Below are 17,221 nucleotides of genomic sequence, written 5' to 3'. Positions count from 1 at the left end.
ATGGTGGGACTTAAACCCTCGGACGTTCCCCCTCCACTGGGGGTGAAGATGATGAGCGCTGGAGCAGCTGCCTGCATAGCTGACCTTATCACATTCCCTCTGGACACAGCTAAAGTCAGACTGCAGGTATCTGTTCAGTTCTGCTGACAAAAGAAGAAGAAAACCTTTGTTCATTAATCTCCGATATCACAGGACCTATTGGCTGATGGCTGCTTACTACATGTTTTCTCCATGTTCACAGTAATGCATTTGATAATATTTTGTCATGATGTTCTGTAGATACTCTATATATCTCTATAACTCTTTGGATATATACTACTTAGGAACACTGTCTGATGGTGGATAATGGTGTGCCATTTAGTCCTAAAGTTTTCCATGTTTGTCCTGTACTTAGTAAAGTTGTTCTTAGCCTTGATTACAATCTGTGACCCCCAGATTCAGGGAGAGAAGGCGGTGGAGGCGACCAAAAACATCCGCTACAGGGGGGTGTTTGGGACAATCAGCACCATGATCCGAACAGAAGGGCCCAGGTCTCTGTATAACGGGCTGATAGCCGGGCTACAGAGACAGTTGTGCTTCGCCTCCATCAGAATCGGCCTCTACGACAACGTCAAAAATTTCTACACCGGTGACAAAGAGAGTAAGTGGTTGCATTTACAGTACATGCACATGACAAGATCTTAACAATTGGAGCATTTCGCACACTGGAATATTGTTGGTGACGGGTGCATATGAAAAAACTGACAGCTTTATAGACTATTATGTACTGGTGTTCCCACTGTCATAAACATATGCCCTAAGATTTAAGATGCATGTATGAAGATAGATGATGTATGATTAAGAGATTTAATTGGAAATGAAGAAGACAGAGTGCAAGAGTCTTTTTCAAGTTTTAGAAAGGGTTTCCTGTGTTGAGACCCAGACAGGACATAATTCTCATTAATCTTTGTCTCCCCCCCCCTGCACCTCCCTTCAGACGCGGGTGTACTTATACGTATCCTGGCTGGCTGCACCACGGGGGCCATGGCTGTGTCCTTCGCTCAACCCACTGATGTGGTCAAGGTTCGATTCCAGGCCCAGGTGAACCTGGATGGGGTGGCTCGCCGCTATAATGGCACCATGCAGGCCTACAAACACATCTTCCAGAACGAGGGCTTACGCGGACTCTGGAAAGGTGCAGCATCTCATGGGTTTTGGATCAGAAGCATGTTTCCAAAGAAGCTATTCTCTGGGTATTAATAGCCATGTGCAAGACATTAAAAACAAAATGTTCTCTCAAGTTAACACAAGACCCATGATGTTCTTTGCCACTGTATATTTTAACTGATATATGGCAGATGCTATTCAGTGATAACTTTCAAAGCTTTACACCCTCACATGCTAATTGGTGGCAACGTTAAAGGTGTATTTAGAGGCATTAGTATCATATCAATTATTGTTATGTTTCCTGTTTAAACTCTTCAGGCACACTACCCAACATCACAAGAAACGCGCTGGTCAACTGCACAGAGCTGGTGACCTATGACCTTATCAAAGAGGCCATCCTTAGACACAACCTGATGTCGGGTGAGTGAGCGTGTACATGCATGTGTGCCTGCTCTAACACACACAGACACACACACACACAGACACACACACAATCCCAACAAGAGAGACAGCTGATTGGGCAGAATTCCACACACCCTCTCGCCCCTTTGACTCTTGTATCCACCGTAGCTGATAACAGAATACACGCTGGTACAGTACATGGTGTATTTTCTCAGCGGAGTGCTGTACTCAGTTAATACCACATTTATCTCAATGATTTATAATGCCCCATTCACACGATTACACAATCTGATACGGTTTTCTATACTGCTCAGCTAATAACAAAGGCCTTTTAGTTACTATCTCTTTAATGGCTTGATTCACAGTTTTATTAAATATCTTTTCAAATTCTTCCCCACAGACAATCTGCCTTGCCACTTTGTTTCTGCGTTTGGTGCTGGCTTCGTCACCACGGTGATCGCTTCCCCAGTGGACGTGGTGAAAACCCGGTACATGAACTCACCACCCGGCCAGTACAAGAGTGCTATCAACTGTGCCTGGACCATGTTGACCAAAGAGGGGCCGACGGCTTTCTACAAAGGGTAAAGCTCTTTCTGTCTTTCTTTGTCTTCATCTCTCGCGCACACACATTCACACAGTCTCTCTCTCACACACACAAAAAAGGCTTGATAAGCCGTTTACACTATGTAAAAGGGCAACAGTATGAAGAGAGAGAGATCATGGCCTCTAGTACTTGAACATGGGAAATGTAAAAATCCAAAATTATACCAAGACACACTTTTTGCAGTGAAAAATATTAAAAAGCCTTTACCACCAACGCATTTTTTCTTTTTATCTTCTCTTCTATAATGTTTAAGAATATTTTAAGTTATTCCACTATGCTGTGGGTAAAAATGTCAACTTTTAGAACTCAGTGTAATCTAACCAATCTCTTTTTTCATTGTTTTCCTTGCAGATTTGTGCCCTCATTTCTGAGGTTGGGATCATGGAATGTATGATGTTTGTGTCATTTGAGCAAATCAAGAGGGCCATGATGGTCACCAAGAAGAAGATGGAGACCAACTGAAATTCCTGTTTCAAACAAAAGTCGATTTGACTGGAATACCTCAGCCACATTGATTTCAGTTTTGTTCAACAATCTTCTTGTCCTGTGGTGAAAAAGAAGCAAATCCTTTGTTCAAAAAGGAATAATGGACAATCTACCTTATATGTAACTATATGTTGAACTGATACTACATAAAGAGAAATGTATTTCTCTTTTCATATTTATGATCTGGCATACAGAGCTCATTCCAAATATTGTGGGAGTGAATGATATGAACACCAGGTTGTTTTTACCCATTTGCACTTTAAGACCTGTACTTCCAAATCTGCCGATCCCAAATTTCAGGGCAGCTTCAGCAAGCGCACAATACACTGACATACAATGACCAAAAAATATGGGTGTCCCTACCAAAATGTAAAACAGCATATTTATGTAAGTCCTAAATATATTTGACATGTTTTACACAAACTGTGCTTGTTTTGCTTTGTTTGTTTTAGATAATCCCTCTTGCTCTCGCTTCCTCACACTCACATAAAAGCATCAAAATGTGTTTTTATTAACTTTGAGCAAGATGTGTTAGTTATTACAAATCCTCCTCAAAAGCAAATCACAACATAAAAATAAAAGGTAAAGAAGAAAGAAACTGAAATACCAGTCTTGGGTCACATACAAATATGTGAAATGGGGTGCAAGACAACCATTATGATTTCCACATCACCTATATTACAGAATACAGATGGCATTAATGGTATCAAAAACACATTAAAACATGCACAAATTTTAAGATAAGGGCACCACAATGGAGCATCAAAAAATGCAAATTATTCCCTATTTCAGTCATATATAGCCTTGGACTCTGGACATAAATATCAAATTCCTGAGCAGGACAATTGTGAGAACAAATAGGCATTGTTACATAAATACACACAAGACAGCTCAAAACAAGGTTACATAATATTCAAGCCTAGTTAACCACCAATTTTCAATAACGCTCATTCAACGCTCATTTTATTACTGTCCTTCAACTGCAACAATTTGGTTGCCTGCTTGCTGAAAATGCACAAACCCTTACAAAAAGAAAAAACACTAGAGCACCCCAAATCACTATTAATCCTCTGCAGCAGTTTTCATTTCCCCTTTATTTAGTACAGTTAACAACTGGAATGATCATTTCTGAGGTATAGGGTGGTACATTTGTGCTCTATTGTAAAACCCCTAACTATCACTGTGAAACTAAAAGATGACCAAACTATGGCTAATGGATTGCAAAAACAAATGAAAGAGGGTTTAGTTATTTGAATTTCTGAGGAACGCTTCAGTGGTCCGACCAGCTCCAGCATTGGTCAGACCATGCCTTCTTGGTTGCTCATACAAGATGAAAGTGGTCGGAGATTATTCCTGAATAAAGTTAGTTTTTAGGCTGGACAGTCAATGTGAGGGACACATTAGGGTCCTGTAGCTGTGCCTTGACTTTGCTGTGGAACTTCTCTCTGTAGTGATTGAACTGCATGATGCTTTCTGGCTCCTCTGACACCCAGAACTGATCAAATTCGTATGCCAGGTAACCTGCAGGGGGAACAAACATGGAGGTTTAAGGACTCTTTTCTAGAAGCACCAACCAACCACATTTCTCCTTCTCCTGCAATATTTACTCCTTGTTTGTCTTCTGAGGAAACAAACAAAACAACACACTTTCAACAGACCTGCAGATGCAAAGAATCAGAGGTATACAATAAAGAATAAAGTGATTTCTACTCACAGTATAGCTGATGAAAGTGTGGGAGCTCAGGTTTCCCCAGTATTGTATTGTAGAAATGGGGTTTCAAAGCGCCACTCTTCAAGAGGCTGTAGGCCATTTCTGTCAAGTTGATCCCAACTATGGCATATGAATATCTGAAATATGTACAGCTCAAATGAGTAGTATACTTGTGTAGTGTACAGTGTACCATGAGAACTGTGAAATATCTGTTTCAATAAAGTCTATGGTGATTAGATACAATTATTTGATGAAGACCAAATATATTACACATATTACTGAAAACAATATGCTGATGTCATATGTTTGATAGTCTCCTACCCTAGTTTGGGATGGTTTGCGTGGGACAACACCTGACGAGCCTCCTCTGTGTAGTTTTCACTGAAAAAACTGGAACAAATCAAAAACATTACAGTAAAATTATCATTCACTGTAAAGAAATTACACACTTCACATATGGTTTAATAGCCTAATTGCTGACAACCTGTACAAGCTTTATATCAACTTATATTAACTTTATAATTACATTTCTGAATGTTATTGTGCACTGATATGAATTAAATAATGTATAAAGATATTTTTATGAGAGATGGGGTGTGGAAAGGCTCCTGCTGCTCCTCATTTAACAATTTTCTGGCAAATCACAATTAATGGTCAGTATTGATATTATCTGTACTTCTTTGTAACTAATCTCTCATCATCTTCATTCAGAGACACTCACACAAGATTGATTAGGCCCAACATGCCCATTCCTCTGAAGTCAGTCTTGGGATCGTCTCCTTGGAATCCGATGTCTCCCCACTGTTTGGTTACCCTAGACTCCAGTTTGACTGCTGGCATCAGCAGGTCCCATAGCTGAGAGTACAAATACAACAAATATAGAGTTAGTAACTATCATTGCCACTGTATTGAAGATGGCTGAGGTGCACATAAGATGACTAATAATTTTATCTAAAGTAGTGGATAACATTTTGGGTTCACAATCAATCTATTACCCAAATCTAAATCATTTTATTGTACTGATTAACTAGATGGTTAACATGACTTTAAGCCAAATAACATTTCTTAATTTCACAAAAACTATACATGTGATTTCTCTTGATCTAGCGTAAACAGCTCTCAGTGTCCATCTTGTAGGTCATGTTTAATCATAAGCTATGTTTATGCTATTAAAGCCCCTGGAAAATAGCTTTCGATCAACTGTTATTTCACATCGTATTACAGGTGAGCGCCAAATTTCAAATCCATAAAGGCTTAAAGATGTACTGTAAAACATAACCCTCCAGCACCTGTTTTAGTAAGCGTGTGGTAGCTTCTTATACTCAGTTCTAAAGAAGGGTATCATGGCTAAACACCTTAACACCAACTTATTTAATAATGCATTTAATAATGTATGGACCCCGAAAAAGGAGCACAAACCTTCAAAAGCATGGCCTCATGTTCTACTTTCTCTGAGTTGAAGACTTCCTTTCTCAAGTCTTCCACAGATGTGTATAGGCACTTGTATCCTGTTATCTGTAATAGACAAAGGTGTAGGCTTTCCTTGAACCTAGAAAAGTAGGGAAATGAAACAAATAATTAATACAAACCATTCAAAATCACACATAACTGAATATGATTTGGAAATCAAGTAACTGGAGGTAATAAGCAACCTCTAGATAACAGTAATTTCAGATAAGAAGTAACTTTACTTGGGATCTTGCTGGGGTTTGACACTCTTTTCTTTCATGACTTGGTCCACACACTGCTCCAAATTATCCTTGCTGGTTTGCAAAGCATCTCTTAAAACCTACAGAGGAAGAAAGTAAGACAGGAGAGATGGAATGAGGGAAAACAAGGTGGTCAGAGCAAACTAAAGGGGGAAATGAAGGAGTGCATGGTTATAACTAGCTACTAGATAGAAAACCGACCCATTGGTCTTTATTGTAGTCTATGCTATCAAATAGCGAAGGTGAAAAGGCAATTCAAAGTCAACCTCAAAAGCTCTGAAAACGATGACCATGCACTTCTGTCACTGAATGGACTGTTTATCAGAAAATTATTACTTTATATATTATAAACTACAATCATAACTAATAAGTGGAGTCATCAGTTTATCCAAGATGGGTGAGTGTGGTGAAAGATAAAGCCTGATTGATTAAGATCACAGGATAGGCCTACACTGGAGTTCATAAAAGATAATGAATAGCTCCATCTCAGTAGTAGTAAAGTAACTAGTGTTTCCTTTGTATTAATCTAGTTTCCTGGAATGAAGTTGGGCCCCTGAACCAAGATTATCCCTACACCCCACATCTACAAAAAATCAAATCTACAGTAAACACTGGCAACAACTTCTTACCTTATTCTTTGATGCCTGGAGTGAGTATTCTATAATGGGACAAAACAGGTAGATAAGTACACCTTGCACAAACATTGGGAAAAGACATGGTAAGCAGCAGATCTAGGCCAGACTTGAGATGACTCACCTGCTTTTGTTGTCCTTGTTGCCCCTGGCTCGTACCCCAAGCATATTCTCTGCAGCTCACATTTCCCAGTTGCAAGTCTGATGACCCACTTCAGCCAGTATCTCAGGAAGGATGTGTAGAAATACTGCCAGATATACCCCAGCATTTTCTACAATGTGAGCAGTAATAAGACATCAGTCACTTGGTGGACTTCAGGCAGAACAACCAAGCCTTATAGCCTATTTTAGGCTATTCAATGCCTTTGGAAGCCCCTGGCTGGGCAGCACTTTTCATTGCCAATTATTTTAACATACACTTTGCATGTCTCCCTATTCTATGACTGTAAAGAAATGTCCTGGTAGCTACGAATCAGCAAACTACATGGCAATGAATTAACTGTAAGGTATCTTCAGTATATTCCTTTTAAACCTAGTTAGCTCGCCAACCTATGTGGTCAAAGCACAGAGAATATGCCACTATCATGACTATCATCTGTCTTAAATACATGCTGAACCCTAATGCACAGGACCATTCAAAAACAACTCATTGTTCCTATTGCGCACACAAATCTGATCATTGAGAAGAGATGATAAGATTAGTTTGTCTCGATCTACAGTATTTGTTAACGTTGGCTCGAATGACAATGGCCAATGCTCGGTGAAGCCAGACTGCTGTGAATTCAAAACCAACGTAATTAATAAGTGACTGAATGAACAGACTATCTGATCTGGTGTTAACAGTAACATACATGCAAACGACAGCCAGCATGCTAGCTAACGTAATAGTGAAGTTGGCGTTATCAAGGAAGGTAAATTTGGTTTCGGCTGTAGAAAATATTAGAGGGTTAAACAGCCAGGACAGTGGGATTGATAGCACAACGCTAACTCCAGACAAAAGCGCTCATTCAGCTACAGAAACCCTTCTCATACCGTCAGCTAACAGCTAACTGTTAGTTCAGTAGCGTTAGCCTGCTGGTTAGTAAATCGGCCGGTCACTCAAAGACAAACTCAAGTTAACTTAGGTTGCAAACTCCTAGCTAACATTTACGTTGTGAAGTTAGTACGTTAACTCACAGATGACTGTTTCAGTCAACTACACAGACAACAGGTTGTCATGATGTTAGCCTAGCTAGCTAGTGAGGTGACTAACCTTAGGTCGCTCACACCAATTTTTATTTACTTGCTAATATTTACCACGAACAAGTAGCTCAATTTAATCTGTGATTGTTACCCTCTATTCGCGGAGACACCGTTATCAGAGATGAAGATATAGCTAAAGTTAACTTAGCTAGCTACCGCGGTGTAATTGCGTTAGCAGCGTTTCTGTTGACAACAACCACTCATTCAATCTGTCTGGGTTACGTTCAGAAACACAGCTGCATTGGTATGTTAGAAAAGTCAACAACCGTACAGATGCAAGGGTTTTTCTTTAGGCTGCACACTTACATATAACTTTATATAGAGACTTATGCAAATGGTCTTTTTATGATTTAAAGTTTTCAAATTTCTGCAAAGAGAATTGGCTGTTACGCAGCAAGATAGTTAGGTGCAGCTAAATATGAACGCTGGCTAGCATGATGTCTTTGAACACAGCCCAGGTCAGCCTTTAATGTTGCTGCGGCGCTACCTACTGGTGAAAAATTTTAAAGGTGCCCAAACCTTACTTCGTGTTTTTTTGCAGCTGGAGTTCAGGAGACAACCTTTCATGCAAAATGATGTAGTTGATGCAGCTAGAAAACAGACCTAGGTCAGTGGAGTGATTTTCACATAACCCGCAATCTGATAATCGTTGTTGACATTTCAGCTCATGGGTTCCTGCCTGAGCATTTGCTTTCCCCAATTAAACCACAAGATGATGCCAGATTCACACTATAACTGCACCAAAACCCCTATGGACTGATGGACTGCACACTTAATCATGTCAATGACACACACACACACACACACACACACACACACACACACACACACACACACATTTTTACAATTTATTTATGTCCACATAGAAGAAAACGGTACAAGGACACAAATATTGCAGTAGAGTAGGCTACATTCACAAAATCATGGACCAGTGGCATAGGTCTTCACAATACAAAACATAGTAGGCTACTCGGTTCTCAGGGGTATAAGCAGTAGCGTCTCCGCCATATATGGCGGCTGCCAATAATGAGACAGCACAGTACACACACACACACACACACACACACACACACACACACACACACACACACACACACACACACACACACACACAGGGAGCAGGCTGTTCTTTATCGTTATAGATTATAGTTTTCAATGCCAACAGTGTCACATTCTCTAAATCGGCAGTACAGAAGCCCTCTCTCTGAAGCCAAAGGCTGTGACATCAACAAATCCGTACAACAAATCAAAGCCTATATTAAGTTGCTCTCCAATGGTGCACTCGACAGTAATTAAGGCATGGTGTAGCCTCTGAGAGAAGGGAAGAGGTCTGCCTGCTCACCTAATCACTCCCTTTGGGCTCTAAGGGCAGGAGGTCCATCCCATACAATTAGCCTACTGCATTCCTACAAGAGCTCCTGGATCAGACCTACATTTGAAGACTAAATCCTCAAAGTAACAATTTGTATCAGAACAACTGTCTCAGAGCTTGAGCAAGGGAAATATAGACATTTAAAGGCTGATGTTGACTCTGATAATCGAACTGGTTAGACCTGCACCGACACAACACATGATATTTTTTCCTCAAACACCATGGGAGAGATGAAAGTGAATCCCAGCTATTTAATTGAATGGATCAGATAGCAGATAAACCTCTGGATACAGTATATTGAAAATGCTGTATCTTGGAGTTAGCAGAGCTTTGGGCCGTAATGAGACTGTTCTGTGTTTTTTTTCTTCTTTGGGCAATGTAGGACTACAGATGTAGGCTAACGTTTATGTCCCGCAGAAAAAAAGGACAAAAATGCTATTTAGCACGTCTTTCCTTTAGGCAATATCATAGAGCAAAACTTTTAGAACGTAGGCTACAGGACAATATCTAAATTTTAGACATGAATTTCTAATTTCTAATCAGAAATTGTTCGGATTAATCTATTGTACGGATGATGGAGGCTGTTTAGAAACAAACCCTGATTCTATTTCTTATCATGCCTTCCCCCCTTACGAAAAAGAACTGCAGGCTACTAATCCTAACATTATTAGAAGGATACGATACAAATGTCACTGAAAATCTAAAGTAGCCTATATATAGCCTAATATAATATCCTATATGAAAATTATAGCGAGAGATTGTTTTGTTGCATTTCTAAATAATCAAATTCAATCGCAAGAAGTGACTCTATAGGTATGGATGCCTGCGGCTGTTAAAAACATGATTTTCAGTCTTTCTTATCGTGTATCCCATTCATTTATTAATATCCCATTCATAGCTTATTTATCTCGTGTCTCTGCACAACGCACTTTGAAACAATTCAGTCTGTCGAAACAGCCTGAGGACAGCGCCAAAGCCAAAAAGAGAGGGTGATAGGTCGATCTTCTTTTTTCCCCCAGGCTATTTTTTTGCACTAAGAAATTCAGATAAGGACTTCAGTGAAAGATCCGTCGGACGACCGTTACTTATAGCACGCAGTCAGAGTGCTTGAATTTTGCGCTCTCTACTATCGAGGATCAATATCCCTGTATAATAAGACCCATATTCCCATAGAAGGCGTGGCTTGGTGTCACCGACACTGGGTTGATTTTCCATATTCATTTCTGGGGTTTAGCCTCATCTCACTGACACGGACGCGCACACGGTACCCGAACCATCGCAGCTATTTAACCCAAATGACATGCACGGGAGGTACCGTCTCTCTAGGTAAGCAATTCCCCCGTTTCGCTTGACTGTCTTTTCATTCGTGTCAGATGTTGAATGCATCCGCAAGGTCAAATCAAATCACCAAATACCGGTGGTCTCTGAAACTGTGAGGGAGGGATAGGAAGGCGAATGTAGGCTATGGTGTAACATAGATCTTAATTGACATGGGCGTCTGGATCACTTTACTGTGTGTGATCTTTTCCCATTTTGCATGAATTCATATTCTGCGTGCACTCCGTCCGCTGCTCATGTTATTTCTAAACTGATGCGCGCAAGAAGCCCTATAATTAGGGCGTCTAATTGTTGACTAGCTAATTATCCTTTCCATAAATGTTTGCACTTTCACAACAGACACCCTGATAAATCGTATAAGAGGGTAGACACAATTGGGCTACATCTGTGCCTGAGCTAAAATGGGCCTATTTCAGTTTTATTCAAGTCACACTTGCGTTGTTATGCTTTCAAATCAATGCATTTTCCATAAAAGGAAGTCTAAAGTCCCTAAAGAGATTGATTATTATGGTGAGAGGAATGAGGATCCCCATCTCTTTTCTGATTTGAATAATCCAGAAAGAAATATTACAGAGACGACTTCGCCAATGCCGAACCTATTCTATTTATTGCTGTCACTCCCCAAAGAGGAGCAATCTGGAGAGTTGTGGTGATGCTTTTTGTTGTGAGCAAGGGGAATAACTCAAAAGATAAGCTTGAGTTTAACATTGCTTCATGGAGATAGATGAACTGCGCATAATGTGGAGTGGAGTTGAGTTGCTCATCAGTAGTGACAATGAAATGGAAATGGATAATTGGTGCTTTCTGTAGAACACTAAATTACCAATTGCTGTGTGTCTGCTCCCTCTGTAGCCTAAGTATAGTTTGCTATGGATGATTAAAGTCTTGGTCATGGGGCCATTCATTTGTCTCACTCTAAAGGATCAGATATTACAGATGTCTCCTACAAGCCCTGTTACTGACAAATCACTGGGAGAATAGATGTTTTTACACCTTTAGGAGGCAGGTCGGATTTTCACTAAGATGGAGACTTATGAGGCCTAGGATGAAGAGACTGGTGAAACTGCATATCACTGCTTAGTATATATTTTTCAGTAGGCTGATTATGGGACAAAAGAGAAGCTGAGAATGTGCCTCTCTCACTTTCAAACCTCATCTGTTTTTTTCACTAAAAGTGCCATGGTAATGGAAAAGTAGACCTTTAATGAATAACTGTGATTGTTTTCAGGGGACATTTTCAATTTGTTTGGCATTTTGCAGAATTATATTTAGAAACTGAAATGAAATTGATATTGTTTTGCCTTAAGTAGATACACTGAAATGTTATAAATGTAAATTCTAGATAAATATTATGCCATTGTATCATTCTTGTATAATTGTGTTATACAAGAATCTGTAAAAGACATTGTTGTTTTATATAATAACAATGTTATGATAAATTGTTTTGCTCGCAATGTATCACAGAACAGAGTAAAGAACATTCAACTAAACTTATGAAGTGACACAAAAATCACATTGGTTGGTCCCCTCTGTGAGCAACAATAGATGAAATGGTATCAATTTAATTATATATCCTGATATCTCCTTATAACACTCATCATTTTAGATATTAGGGGTCATCTTCAGAGTAGAATCGTTTACTGAACTGCCAAGCAAACACAGACAAAGGGATTTTTTGACCAGAAGAGACTTGTGGGCCACATGATGAAATTCCATTAAATGTGGGACTTTATCACTTCAGTTTTTACTCAGAAAGATCCTTTGTCTGCAGGCACTTTAAACCCATGTCACACTCTTATTTTTGTAGTTTGCTGAAGAGTCTGTAAACTTTGTTTTGCTGGAGTCTGAGAAACTATTTTAAGGATGCATCACTCTGGCATCTGCTGTAGTGGTTATTCCTAGTTATTCTTTTTTTCCCCCATGAGTGGCCTGATTAGACCAAACGATTTGATATATATATATATACATACATACATACATACATACATACATACATACATACATACATATACATATATATATATATATATATATATATATATATATATATATATATATATAAACCTTCAACAGAGGTTCAAATAACAAAAATAGTCTGACTCAAAAGATGACAGACAGGTTTGTAGCTTGGAATTACTTGAATTCAGAATTACTCTGAGTTACATCTGATTTGGACAGACAGTATTATGGTTACGACTGTATCTTAACTAATTAATTTGATCATTATACTTGGATTCACAGGTCATCTTAATTTTACTGGGAAGCTGTGATGAAATTAGACAAAGCTCTTTTAATTGATTGTTCTTGTCCTTTGTTCTTCATTCCAAAAAGGAATGTCTGAATGCATGTTTATCATTTTAATCTGATTATTTTTTTCACTGATTGCCTGTGTCTACAATGTGTGAGCACTGGCACATTTATAAATGTATATTGCTGAGCTGTTAGTTCTAGATGTAGTGAAGCACACACTGCTCTTTTTAAACTAAGACTATGTCTATTTTCCTCCTTTAGGGAATTTCACAAAGTGACTGATAGCATATCGTACACCTGTTTCCAACTTTGGATTACGACTGTATTTAAAGCACTGAATTCAGCATGGGAACTAACCCAAAAAGGACAGTGACAGTCCAGATGGTGCCTCAGCTGGCTGTGGTGGACACGCTGGGCAATAAGGAGTCTAATGCCAACTGGGCTAAAGAACCTAACCTAAACCTCTCTCAGGTTTGTCCAAACCCCACCCTTACCTCCACAGACCACAAACAGGATAACCTGTCTCTGACTACTGCTCCTACTAACACCCTCCCACATACCCAAACAGCTTCCAAGGGAGGGGAACCAGTTAGAAGTGTTGTGTCAGACATGCCAGTACCAGCCAATGGAAACCAGGAAAAATCGGGGCTTGTGATTGGTGGAGACCAACAGAAGCCAGACCTGTCTCTGACAGATCAAGGTGTGAGTGAGACAGGAGAGGACCAGAGGGATGGCAATGCTAATTTGAGAATGTTGAGCCTGGCTGAGGAGAAGGATATCTGTAAGGCTGGTCTGTCATCTGCTGTTACAAAGGTTGACATGCAGACAAATGACTGCAGAGTAAAAGGGCCAAGTGCAGCAGACAAGGGCTGTGCAGAGCCTATAGTGCAGGGCAGTGGCACATCCTCAGCTAAAGAGTCACCTCTAGGGGACAGTAGTAAATATGTCTCTCCAAATAATCAAAAGCTTAACAACGCCTGTGAATCAAAACACACAGCATCTGAAGTGCCGACGCCCCAGCACGGCAACACAGAGGGTATTTTAGCCGCCATAAACAAGGACACTGATGTACCGTTGAAATCTAAAGAGCCTGATCATATAAATAAGCACTCACATAGCTCAGCCACCAGCCCTGCTCAATCACAATGCCCCCAGCAGGTCTTAAAAGCCTGCACCCTTGAGACATTATCACCAGCCCCTCTTCAAACAGAATACAAAATGCAAGAGTCATCCAAAACTAAACAGAGCACGGAAACTGCAGCTGTGTTCAGTGCCACCGCACCTCCACCTAAGAGCCAAGACGCAGAGGCTGGGCTTACAAGTAAGAATTCAAGTTCCATACATCCAGAGAAGGAATTGCAACCAGTAAAGAATACACAGATCTCCTTAGATAAACATCAGCCAGCGTCTTCACAGAAGGAGTCCTCCACATTGCCGCAGGCTATACAAAACATGCCAGCATATGGGCAGGTGGCTGAGGAAGCCAGCCAGACTGCCACAGCTGTCTATGGGGAGCAGCAGCAGCAGAAAACTCAGTGCAAGCTCTACAGGGAGGCCTCCACCATGACCTCCTCCCTGTCAGCCAGCCCAGCCAAGCAGTCTCAAGATGTGGAGGTTCAGGCAGTAGCTAACACATGCAGTAAGGCGGTGTCCACCAGCCCCAGTCTGCTGCCTTTTGCCATGCCTTGCAAGCCCAGCACCGGTGCAGTCCCCAGGGAGGAGGCCCAGAGCCTGGCTGTGGTCTACCAGGTGGACACCCACCAGATTGTGCCCTCACAGCTTCACATAGGTTCACTACCCACCTCTGTTGATGCCAGGTCAGAGAGACTCACCCTAGAGGCCAGGCTGTGCCCCAACCAAAATGCTGGTGTGGTTCTCCACACAGAGGCCATGTCCCTGCAGCAAGACGCCAGGCTAGGGGCCAAGCCTAAAGAGCCAGGCTCAGCTCTGTGCAGCATCCAGAGAGGTCCTCCACCTCTGCAGCCAGTTTATCAAATCAACATTGAACCCAGCACGCAGAAGGAGCAAGCGGGGAGCGTGAGCCACCACCAAGACAAGGCTGGTAACTCCCAGAGTAAACCTGGAGATCAGAAGCCTGCAGCCAAAACAGCCTCTACTAAAGCTCTCTCTTCCCAATCAGAATTACCCCCAGAGACAGCGAGTGCTAACAAGTCCAAATCTGCTGACAGTAATAATCCTCCTGCCCCGTCCAAGGCTACTGTTACAACCAAGCCCAACCAGGCCCTGCCAACATCAACAGCAACAAACACCACACGTAAGTCAGACCCATCTATAAACAAGTCTGTCAGTAAAAAAGAGCAGTCCAAAGCTGGAGCTAAAGCATCGACAAAGACGAAAGAGACGAAATCTGGCAAGCAGAAGCTGGAACCACAGAGAAACGAGGAGGAGGATGACGAGTCCGGGAAGCAGAAAGGGAAGAGCGTCCACGATGTGGTGTGGGATGAGCAAGGGATGACTTGGGAGGTCTACGGGGCGTCTGTGGACCCAGAATCCCTTGGCTTTGCCATTCAGAGTCATTTGCAGTGTAAAATCAAGGAGCAGGAGAGGAAGCTCATTGTCCAGACTTCCATCCGGAAGTCTATCTCTGCTGTCGACTCGCCGCAACATGGCAAGAAGAACAAGAGGAGGCAGCAGAACATTTTCAGGTCAATGCTGCAAAATGTCAGACGGCCCAACTGCTGTGTGCGCCCCCCTCCCTCCTCCGTGCTCGAGTAGTGGAGTACAGAGGTAGCCAGAGTCAGACCCCTCCCTTTTCCTAGAGGTCAAAATGTTTGTCCTCCCCTTGTGATGATTCCAATGCCAAGTGCAACATTAATGGGAAAGCTATCTCTGTAAGCATATTGGAATGTTGTAGTATACAGAGTCACTCATTTGTGATGTTTGTGATCCAAGAAAGCAGACAAAAGTAGGAAATAGATACAGAAAATGAACAACTCAAGACTTATTTTCTAGAAATAGATGATACTATAAAAAGAGAGAAAACTTCTAACAGTATTTAAAATGACAAAGGCAATAATAGTGAAACGCATGTATATTAGTTCCAGTGGCAGTCGTATGACATCCCGCAATGAAGTCCAGACCTACACAGTACATGGCACTGATCATGGGGTATACATATTACTTACTGTCAGTATATTACCTTTTACCTTTATTACCTTGTGCAATTATATATCAAGTCAACGTCTCATTGCATTTGGTGCATTTGGTATATGTTTATGAGGTGTTTTGGGGCCCTATATTTATAAGATTGCTATATTATTTTATTGCAGATTTATTTTCAATGGGTTATTTTTCATTTTTGTCTTGATCAAGAAACCTTTGCAGCACTGATTTCTTTATGTTGTGCAAAAAGGGACTGTATGCATATAAGCACCCTGTTTAATCTCTGTTCTCTTGGTTTTCTATTAAAACAACAAAAAAACAAGGTTGAGCTTTTTTTTTTTTTTTCCTGACTCATTGGCAGTGATTTCAAGCAGTCATACTGTCAGTATGGCAGTTCTGATGATCTCTAAAGCTGCTTAAGAATTTTGAACTTTTCTGAAGTTTATTTCCAGACGGAAATGTTTGTCACAAGAGCGTTTTATAGAAATTAAAGGACATAAAAAGAGAGAAAAACAAGGCTAATAAAAACAAGACAGAACAAGCACATCACAAACTCCAAGAGAAGCTGTGCGTGTGTGTGCGTGTGTGTGTGTGTGTGTGTGTGTGTGTGTGTGTGTGTGTGTGCCTGTACGTTCCCACATGCACGTTAGTGGATATGGCCAGGCCATACCAGGGCAGATGCAAGAGAGTGACACGTGGCAGCTGAGAGTTAAGGTACAGTAAGGCTGTGCTGAATAAATGGGTCTTGAGCCTGGACTTACAGTAAATAGTGAGACAGTGTCTGATTCCCTAACGAGGGCATGGAGCATGTTCCGAGGGAAGGAGCTCCATAGGAGCAGGCTCTGCCCACAGCTAGTTTCTTAATGTCTTCTTCTTGTTCTTAATGACAAGGAGTTCTACATCCTGCCGGTGGAGATTAGCGGTGGGACTGTAGGCAGTAACTAAATCATTGATAAAGTGGAGGGCCATCTAATGCCTTATAAGTTAGAACTGAAACTTTATAATATGCATGCTTTTACATGGATCCAATGAAGGGAAGGTAAGACTGGGATAATGCATTTGTGTTTTCTGGTTCGCATGACTACTTGGGATACAGAGTTTTGAGTAAATTGAGTATTTCCAGTGCAGTGCATTGCAGTGTATTTCCAAGTGCAGACTTGGGGCAGTCAGAGAATAATGCATTGCATTACTGTGGATCAGTTTTTC

General features: G+C 41.0%; 3 protein-coding genes across 7 annotated transcripts; 2 read left to right on the top strand and 1 right to left on the bottom strand.

Annotated features, from left to right (window-relative positions):
- ucp1 (uncoupling protein 1) lies at positions 1-2,546 on the top strand. Of its 3 annotated transcripts, XM_071522533.1 has the most exons (6): positions 1-126; positions 436-640; positions 977-1,174; positions 1,465-1,566; positions 1,949-2,129; positions 2,504-2,546. In XM_071522533.1, the coding sequence occupies exons 1-6, from the start codon at positions 1-3 to the stop codon at positions 2,544-2,546; spliced, it is 855 nt and encodes a 284-aa protein (XP_071378634.1). The 3 variants fall into 3 exon arrangements, with proteins under 3 accessions (XP_071378634.1, XP_071378636.1, XP_071378635.1); XM_071522535.1 differs by lacking the exon at positions 977-1,174; XM_071522534.1 differs by lacking the exon at positions 1,465-1,566.
- Positions 2,547-3,028: 482 nt separating this feature from the next.
- Positions 3,029-8,136, bottom strand: elmod2 (ELMO/CED-12 domain containing 2). Of its 3 annotated transcripts, none has more exons than XM_071522539.1 (9): positions 8,024-8,136; positions 6,815-6,962; positions 6,688-6,716; positions 6,041-6,138; positions 5,769-5,898; positions 5,071-5,204; positions 4,671-4,739; positions 4,353-4,486; positions 3,029-4,159 (listed from the first exon to the last, which is right to left on the bottom strand). In XM_071522539.1, exons 2-9 carry the CDS (start codon positions 6,957-6,959, stop codon positions 4,002-4,004), a joined length of 897 nt encoding a protein of 298 aa, XP_071378640.1. In that variant the 5' UTR covers positions 6,960-6,962; positions 8,024-8,136; the 3' UTR covers positions 3,029-4,001. The 3 variants fall into 3 exon arrangements, with proteins under 3 accessions (XP_071378640.1, XP_071378642.1, XP_071378641.1); XM_071522541.1 differs by having other exon boundaries at positions 7,867-8,115; XM_071522540.1 differs by having other exon boundaries at positions 7,943-8,115.
- A 5,101-nt stretch (positions 8,137-13,237) lies between these two features.
- Positions 13,238-15,628, top strand: gprin3b (GPRIN family member 3b). The gene has a single exon (XM_071522537.1). It carries the CDS (start codon positions 13,238-13,240, stop codon positions 15,626-15,628), a length of 2,391 nt encoding a protein of 796 aa, XP_071378638.1.
- Positions 15,629-17,221: the final 1,593 nt, after the last annotated feature.

This window comes from Centroberyx affinis, unplaced genomic scaffold (assembly GCF_046629955.1).
Source record: "Centroberyx affinis isolate AG114_WGS23_722 - 3 ecotype Tasmania unplaced genomic scaffold, CSIRO-AGI_Caff_v1 ptg000999l_1, whole genome shotgun sequence".
Lineage (NCBI taxonomy): Eukaryota > Metazoa > Chordata > Actinopteri > Beryciformes > Berycidae > Centroberyx > Centroberyx affinis.
The sequence above is the reverse complement of the archived record's forward strand: the minus strand, read 5'-3'. Positions and strand labels throughout refer to the sequence as shown.

Excerpts from the sequence above, each read along its gene's own strand:
- elmod2 (XM_071522539.1), bottom strand. The coding sequence starts at position 6,959 with ATGCTGGGGTATATCTGGCAGTATTTCTACACATCCTTCCTGAGATAC. Across the intron at positions 5,899-6,040 it reads AAACCCCAGCAAGATCCCAA|GTTCAAGGAAAGCCTACACC; the intron begins GTAAAGTTACTT and ends CTACTTTTCTAG. Across the intron at positions 4,740-5,070 it reads TTGGGCCTAATCAATCTTGT|TTTTTTCAGTGAAAACTACA; the intron begins GTGAGTGTCTCT and ends GATTTGTTCCAG.
- ucp1 (XM_071522533.1), top strand. The coding sequence starts at position 1 with ATGGTGGGACTTAAACCCTCGGACGTTCCCCCTCCACTGGGGGTGAAG. Across the intron at positions 641-976 it reads CTACACCGGTGACAAAGAGA|ACGCGGGTGTACTTATACGT; the intron begins GTAAGTGGTTGC and ends ACCTCCCTTCAG. Across the intron at positions 1,175-1,464 it reads CTTACGCGGACTCTGGAAAG|GCACACTACCCAACATCACA; the intron begins GTGCAGCATCTC and ends TAAACTCTTCAG.
- gprin3b (XM_071522537.1), top strand. The coding sequence starts at position 13,238 with ATGGGAACTAACCCAAAAAGGACAGTGACAGTCCAGATGGTGCCTCAG.